The 8,479-nt window shown below is 43.5% G+C and overlaps 1 protein-coding gene across 1 annotated transcript; it reads left to right on the top strand.

Moving 5' to 3' along the window:
* Positions 1-977: 977 nt before the first annotated feature.
* LOC136515698 (uncharacterized) lies at positions 978-3,747 on the top strand. The gene is made up of 3 exons (XM_066509218.1): positions 978-1,114; positions 1,281-2,580; positions 3,061-3,747. The coding sequence occupies exons 1-3, from the start codon at positions 978-980 to the stop codon at positions 3,745-3,747; spliced, it is 2,124 nt and encodes a 707-aa protein (XP_066365315.1).
* Positions 3,748-8,479: the final 4,732 nt, after the last annotated feature.

The following is an 8,479-nucleotide window of genomic DNA, read 5'->3' on the forward strand; positions in this document are numbered from 1 at the left end:
TAGTTGCTATACACATATGTCTCAAATATATGTTTGTAAATGTTTCTCCTGTTTCAGAAGTATGATGCATAAGTGCTTTTAGGTTGCAACATTAGCAGGCATAGGAGTCGAGCGCATGCAGATGTGATCCTCGTGTGCGTAGTGGTCCGCACCTGCATGCGCATCAGCAGGCATGAGATGGACAACTGCATGCGTAGGGGCGGGTTTGCAGGTGTAGCATGGCACATAGTTACATGCGGGGCAGGTAGGACAAACTTTTTTTTCAAAAAGGCAGGGCAAGCGAGGCGGGCGTGGGTGACGCGTCCTCGCGCTGAACGTTCGAGCTGTCGTTCCATTTTTTATTGGACTTGGCCTAGGCCTATTCCTGATCCATGGAGCGGACAGCAGTGCTGTGAGTTGTGATGGCAATGGCCACCAAAAATACATCGGCACAGCAACAGTCAATTGTCAGGTTAAAACAAAAATCGGTCACTCGTCAAGTGAAACTGAAAACTAGCTATTTTCCTCACGCGTGAAGTCGCTCTGCCTTCGACTTTGCATGGTGGATGATGGCCATGGAGGAGGTGGAGGTAGTTGCCTGGTTGGTGGCGGCTTATAGCAAGGCTAATAATATAGCTAACTATTGATGTTCTTTGTAGCCTTTTCTTAGCTCATTCATAAAGTAGCTATTAGCTCTTCACTGTTAATACATGACCCACTTGTCTCTCTCACAAAGTTTCTCGATTCTTGTGCAGGCTCGGCCCTAGGGGGTTCGAGCTGGGCCGCCGCACTAGGCCCTCAAGGCTAGGGGGGCCAACCCCAAATAGGTAAGTAGTAGTAGTATTTGGCCCATAGGAACAGGCGAACAGGAGAACCAGGCGTACGACTGTACAAGATAGGACTCCGCGTTGCCTTCCGCGTCCACGACTCCCGTCCCATGCCCTTCCGCCGCGTGGCCGCTACTCTGTTCCTGCGTGAGTGCCGAGTGAGCGACTCCCATGCGACTATGCGAGGCTACAAGCAGCGAGCGATCCCGTGTGCGGTGCGTCTTGGTGATCTTCGCGAATCGTGACTCCGGGCGAGTGCGAGCGGCCAGCGGCACTCTGTCTATTCCTGCTGGTTTTTGTATACAAAGGTAAGAAACTAGCCCTTGCCCTAAGCGGCCAAGTCCCCTTAATTACCCCAATCTTTATTCTTTATACTTTAGATTTCGGGTTTAGGAATCCCATATGGTATAGCAATCATGTTAAATTTAGTATGGCATATTTTTTTAATTACTTACTACTTGTCTGAATATACAGTGAAGTCATGTTGCCCAAAAAACATTCATCTGGAAATGAGAAAAGAAAAAAGAAGAGAAGGATAGAGGCCTTGAAAGAATCACAAAAGGGATCTATTCATAAATTTTTTAAGAGCAATACAAGCACTACAAGAAATTCAGATGAATGGGCAATAGTTGCTGTGGAGGATCAAACTACGCAACAAGAAGATCAAAGCCGTATAGAAGATAATGTTGGCATCGACACGGATGATAATAATGTGAGTGACCATGAGCCCATATTTAATTCTCCTACGACGAAATCTACTCGTGTTGATGAAGAACCAGTTTTTACTATTGATATGTATGATCCAGTAAATTGGGACAATCTTAATAACAAAGCAAGGGACATATTAGTGGAGAAGGGGCCTATTAGAGAAGAAAATATTGTGTTTCCAATGGATGCCAGATCAAGACGTTTTGCATACACTCATTATTCTAGGAAAATGAGCAATGGCAAGGTACGTGATAGGAAATGGTTGGTCTATTCAAAAAGTGTTGACAAAGTGTTTTGCTTTTGTTGTAAATTGTTTGGTTCTAGTATCCGCAAGAGTTCATTGGGGCATGATGGCTTTAGAGATTGGAGTCATGTTAGTGAAAGACTAAAAGAGCATGAAGTTAGCGTGGATCATATGACCAACATGAACTCTTGGAATGAATTGAGAGTTAGATTAAGCAAACATGAAACAATTGACAAGGAGTTGCAACATCAAATCACAAAGGAGAAAGAACGCATAAGGCTAGTTCTACTAAGAATTGTTGCCATTGTAAAGTTTCTTGGTAAACGCAGTTTAGCTTTTAGAGGATCTAGTGAGCAACTTTACAATGATGTGAATGGTAATTTCTTAGCTTGTTGTGAGATGGTTGCTGAATTTGACTTGGTAATGCAAGACCACCTTAGACGCATTCAAAACAAAGAGCTACAATATCATTATCTTAGTCATAAAATTCAGAATGAGTTGATTTCACTTATGGCTTCTAGAATTACAAGCTCCATCATAAACATTGTTAAAGAGACCAAATATTTCTCAGTTATTCTTGATTGTACCCCAGATGTGAGTCACCAAGAACAAATGAGCTTGTTGGTTCGATGTGTTGATATGTCTGATGAGAAAATAAAAATTGGGGAGTACTTTCTTGGTTTCTTGAAGGTGGATGACACATCTGGTGAGGGGCTTTTCAATGTATTAGTTGACTCCATCAAATCATTTGGCCTTAATGTTGATGATATTAGAGGTCAAGGTTATGACAATGGCTCTAATATGAAAGGAAAACATAAGGGGGTACAAAGTCGTTTGTGTGAAATAAATCGAAGGGCTTTGTATATGCCATGTGCATGCCACAATCTTAGTCTCACTCTTTGTGATATGGCTAAATCATGCAGTAAAGCTATTTCATTCTTTGGAATTGTGCAGAGGATATATGTATTATTTTCAGGTTCTACCAAAAGATGGAATGTTTTGCTTGAACATGTTCTAGATTTGACCGTGAAATCATTAAGCAATACTCGTTGGGAGAGTTACATCAAAAGTGTCTGAGCAATTAGATATCAAGCTCCTCAACTAAGGTCAGCTTTGTTGTGGCTAAGTGAGGATGGAGATACTGAACCAAAGGATAGAAGTGATGCAAAAAATTTATATGACGTGCATGGCAGCTTTGAGTTCATACTTGGTATGGTTATTTGGCATGACATTTTATACTCTGTACATATTGTCAGTAAGAAGTTGCAATTACCATCCATGTGCGTTGATTCTACCTTGCAGCATATAGAAGGTATGGTGAATTACTTTCAGAACTATAGAAATACTGGGTTTGCTGATAGTGTGGTTGCTGCCACAGAAATAGCACTTGAAATGGGAGTAGAGGCATCATTTCCAGTAAAGCGTCATTCTGTTAGGAAGAAACAATTTGATGAAACTGAATGCAATGAAGCTATCTTGCAAGCTGAGAAGGATTTTGAAACTTTTTATTTTTTGGTTATGGTTGATATGGCAATTAGTTCATTGAAAAACAGATTTAAAGAACTACAGTCATTCAATGAAAAATTTGGATTTCTAATGAATTCAACATCCTTGAAGGCAATGGATGGTGCTGATCTAAAAGACCATTGCATTAAATTTGCAAAAACTTTCTCTTCAGATGGTTCATCGGATGTTGATGTAAATGACATGATTTCTGAGTTAGCTGTTATGCAGTCTACTCTATCAGATAAGCCAATGTCTGCTATGGAGATTTTTGAGTTTGTCACAGAAGCGTATTGTTATCCTAATATTTTTATTGCTTATCGGATCCTATTCACTATGCCTGTGACTGTGGCCTCAGCTGAAAGAACATTTTCAAAGCTGAAATTATTGAATAATTATTTGAGGTCTGTAATGTCCCAAGAAAGATTAAATGGTTTGGCAACTTTATGCATCGAGAAGAAATTATTAGATGAAATTGATATTTAGGCCATCATCAATGACTTCGCAGCAGCAAATGTTAGAAGAAATTTTTAAAGTAATATAAGATGTATAACTTTTTTGTTGTTTCATAAGAATTTTTGTATGCATTACACTTATTAAAATTATCATTATATTATTAGACTTATATTAAGGGGCCCATCGTCTGTGGCTTCGCTCCAGGTCTATAATTTGACAGGGCCGGGGCTGTTCTTGTGCCCAAATCAACTGTAAATTTATAACCCGCTTCTCCTCTCTCTCCTGTCCTCTCTTTTCCACCTTAGGATTTAGCCGGCTTAGGTTCTCTTATTATAGGCTCTTAGGAGTGGCAAATATCGCGTGGCGGCGTAGGATGTAGCCGATTTTTTTTAGCAACGGATGAAGGAGATATGATGTGGTAATGAATGGGTGCCAAATTGGTCGGTGCGCTATAGTTGGCCCAGATATGGCACTCCGCGTGACAGGCCTTGAATGTCATATCAACCAAAATTTTTACATTTTGGCCTTTTTTTTAAAGTTTCTCATAAATAAATACTTGGCGGAAAGAATTCAGAAAATGGACCATTAGCTCGGCGCCATTGATGCTGGCGCCGAGCTCGGCGCCAGCGTCTCTAGCGCCGAGATCCTGGCTACAGTGAAAATGTCTGCCAGGGGGCTCGGCGCCGGTCACTCTGACGCCGAGCTCGACGTCAGAGTGACTGGCGCCGAGCCTCTATTACCTGTTGGCAACAACGCGCACGCATATGGCAGCATTCATCTCCTCGGTAGTGCCACGCACTGTGCGTCTCCAGTACACCGCTAGGCGCATGCATGCAGTACCACCATCACCGGTCGCTTCCATGCCACCCGGCAGCTGGCTGCGGTGCGGCTTCAAAGCGTGCGGCCAAGTGAAAATTTCTCGCCTTTTTCAACGCCTGTCCCTCTGTGCGTGGGCGCTCGTCGACGTCAGGGGAGGGTCAGGGTGAGACCCCGCCTGACACCGCCGCGCAAGCTATACAGTGTACTTTATTGACCACACAGTGTACTTTATTGGCTACACTGCCCGATGTACAGTCACTTTAGTGCTGGTTTAGTTCCCAAAAAGTTTCCTAAAAAGTGCTATAGTGACCATCACATCGAATTTTATGATACGTGCATGGAGCATTAAATGTAGACAAAAACAAAAAAACTAATTGCACAGTTTGGTTGAAAATTGCGAGACGAACGTTTTGAGCCTAATTAGTCCATGATTGAACACTAATTGCTATATAAAACGAAAAAGTGCTACATTAACCAAATTCCCAAAATATACGAACTAAACACGCACTTATACACTTTGTACAGCGTGCGCGATGGAATGGCCTATCGCAGGCATCCGGCCCCGAGCGCGCGCTACTGTCCTTCGAGCGCGCTACTGCGCGATGGTCGGAAGTTATGACTATTTTAGGTGGTAGCTTATATTCTAGCTAGATCAGTTCGTAAATCTTATGATTCAGTCTGGTCTTGGTTTTATGAAGTCTCAGACTTTATCTGGACTTATGTAATGATCCTTTGATTAAATGAAAAGGTATCCATCACTTTTTAAAAACTGGTATCATAAATCTTAATAAAAAATACTACTATACCCAGAAGCTGGCTTACACGGAGTCGGAGCCGTTTTCGCGTAAGCTGGCTCCGTAAGAAGGGTGGCTCCGTCAGAAGGGCTCCTGGCCACGGCTTCTCTTTTCTGGGTGGTAAAATGTGGTGCCCCGACCGCAGAGCACATGTGGCAGAGCGATGCCACAAGGCCCCTAAAGCTTCTTTCAAATAGCACTACAGTTGTACACAATATTTATAATATTATAGCATTTGTAGCAACAGCTGTGCTTTTGTAGAAGTGAACAGGTTTAATTGAGTTTTGGTTTATCTTAATAGCATCCGGCCCCGAGCGCACGCTGTACATCGGGCGTCAATGTACTAGCATAGTAGAAGAACAAGTGTCTATACTACTGTACACTGTGTAGCCAATAAAGTACTATGACCCTGTTTGGATACTCTAGCACAGCTAGAGGTTAGAGTTAGTTTCTAGCTCAGGACTAGCCCTGAACTAACTCTAGCCTAAGAGATGTTTGGATACAAGGGTTAAAATGATAATAAATGTGCTTTCCAAATTATTGGTGCGGGTGAAAGTAGAGAGAAAACAGTGGACCCCACCTCAAATAGCCCCAACTAGCCCAAATAATCACCTCTTTGGGGGATAGTTTTTTAGGGTGGGCTAGTTGCAAATAACCCACTCTAATCCTCCTATTTGACTACTTTAGGGCTAGTTGAGCTACAACTAACCCAAACTAGCTCTAACCCATGGATCCAAACAGGGCCTATGTATAGCTTGCGCGGCGGTGTCAGGCGGGACCTCACCCTGACCCTCCCTGACGTCGACGAGCGCCCACGCACATAGGGACAAGCATTGAAAAGGGTGAGAAATTTTCGCTTGGCCGCACGCTTTGAAGCCGCACCGCAGCCAGCTGCCGAGTGGCACGGAAGCGACCGGTGATGGTGGTACTGTATGCATGCGTCTGGCGGTGTACTGGAAACGCACAGTGCGTGGCACTAACGAGAAGATGAATGCTGCTATATGCGTGCGCGTTGTTATCAACAGGTAATAGAGGCTCGGCGCCAGTCACTCTGGCCAATATGTACGGTGCCGAGCTCGGTGCCAGAGTAACCAGCGTCGAGCCCCCTGGTAGGCATTTTCACCGTGGCCAGGGTCTCGACGCCGGAGACGCTGACGCCGGCGCCAGCATCAATGACACCGAGCTAAGGGTTCATTTTCTAAATTCTTTTCACCAATGATATATTTATGAGAAACTTTCAAAAAAAAAAAAAAGAGTCAAAATATAAAAAATTCGGTCATATCAACGAGGCTCCGCTAGCAGACACCTTCCCTGTTCTCCAGGCTCTTGCACGTGCTGATGGACGACACATAGGTGATATAATGCTCCAAAGCCCGTCTTCTCTAGCTCATCGTGTTGACGAAGAACAAAACCCAGCCCATCATCCGGATTCCGGACAGGGGAATTGAATGAAGAGTACAAGTCTGCCGACGCGTACGAGTGCGCGCAAGGGCTCAGTTTCGCCAATCGCCAGGGCGACGACGGCCACCGCGGCATCCGTGTGGCAGGTGCGCGGACCGCCGGTGCCTGGGGATCAAGAGGTCTACGACGAGGCAAATTGACGTGATAGATAGGGTACATCTGGCTGTATTGGTGGTCCACGTGAAATAATCATGGAAAAAATCCAATTGTGTTGGATCAAATAATCCCAACGCCGCCCTGGACCATCTTGAGAAATTCAATTAAAAAAACTCCAATTTTCACTCGCTACCGCTTGGAAACTGGCCATTGGCATAAGAAATTCGTCTGTTTATTTACGGCTGTAGACTTGAAGTGTTTGGCTTAAGCGACACTTCTCTGTAGTGCGATGCACGTAATAACGTACGTACCGAAAGTTCGCAACGAACGAGGCAGGTGTGAGGGAACAGTGTACCGATATGTACGAATGGAACAGCTAGAGCAAGCGATATGATGCCACTGCCAGCGAGGACATCGATCGGGTAAGAATCGAAGGTACTCATTGAGAGTTCGATCAGACGAAAATAATAAATCCGTTACGGGCATGGAAATTTGGAGGATATCAACACTGGGATGTACTCGCTTCGTACGAAGTCGTTTTAGAGAAGGTTTGGGTTAAATATTAAAAATATAAATCATGAATAACTTTTAAGTTGTTGAGTTTGAAAATGTGAAAAACATATGTATAGATTTGTCTTAAAAAATACTTTCACAACAATTTACATATATCACTTTTCGATAAATATCTTTATAAAAATAAATAGTCAAAGTTATGTTTTGGAGACTATGTCGCTGTCCAAAACGACTTCATTTTTTAGTATAAAGGGAGTACATCATCCTTGTGAGTTTGCGACGGTGCGGAAAGTAATTGCAGCTACGCCGGCCTCTTAATCCTCCCATGTCGTACTCACGAAATATACGAATTTAATCCGTATGATGATGACCCGTCCTGTATACCTTCTCTTTCCTTCTTTGTCTTGGTGTATAATAATGGCTAGGGCTTAGTAATATATAGATGGCTTTATAGACAGCATGATATTATCATTTAAAGTTTAAACACAGTCCATTTAGTTTTAGATCTAGTAGATAAAGATAGCTTCGGAGCCGGCAGATGGGCTCAAGTTTTTTTTTTTTTTTTTGAGAAACTCTGGAGAAAGGGGTCAAGGTCTAGATGCGACGCTAGGCAAGGCTAGCCATGCCCCGGTCCAGTGAGCCCGACATGCCATGTCAGCCTGGTTAGGCCATCGTAGAAAAAAGAGGAAAAATTAAAAAAAATCACAAGTTTGCAGATCCACTATTCATAGATCAATCACAGGTAGAGAATTCACGTAGCCACAAATGAAACACAAATTAAAAGAAATCACAATAGGAAAGCCTTAACATATCCCATGCTAGCCATTCCTCATCGTCACCGCCTGCCGGAGCACAATGGAGGGAGCAGCTCCAAATGGCAAGTCGTGGCTAGCTAGTGCTTAGCGGCCTTGGTGGGGAGGGAGAACAACAAGGGGAGTGACGAGCTGAGAAGGGGAGGGTCGTGGCCTTAGGGAGTGGACGGAGGGGGAATTGAAAAGCAGAGAGAGATAGCCGAGCAGTTGAGGAGACACGGAAAGATATAGAAGACAACTTTATATCTAGTTTTCTCTATGATGTTG

This window comes from Miscanthus floridulus, chromosome 17 (genome assembly GCF_019320115.1).
Source record: "Miscanthus floridulus cultivar M001 chromosome 17, ASM1932011v1, whole genome shotgun sequence".
Taxonomy (NCBI): domain Eukaryota; kingdom Viridiplantae; phylum Streptophyta; class Magnoliopsida; order Poales; family Poaceae; genus Miscanthus; species Miscanthus floridulus.

Coding starts and splice junctions, on each gene's coding strand:
- LOC136515698 (XM_066509218.1), top strand. CDS start 978: ATGCGACTATGCGAGGCTACAAGCAGCGAGCGATCCCGTGTGCGGTGC. Junction 1,115..1,280: donor GCTGGTTTTTGTATACAAAG/GTAAGAAACTAG, acceptor CTGAATATACAG/TGAAGTCATGTTGCCCAAAA. Junction 2,581..3,060: donor TGAAAGGAAAACATAAGGGG/GTACAAAGTCGT, acceptor TCTACCTTGCAG/CATATAGAAGGTATGGTGAA.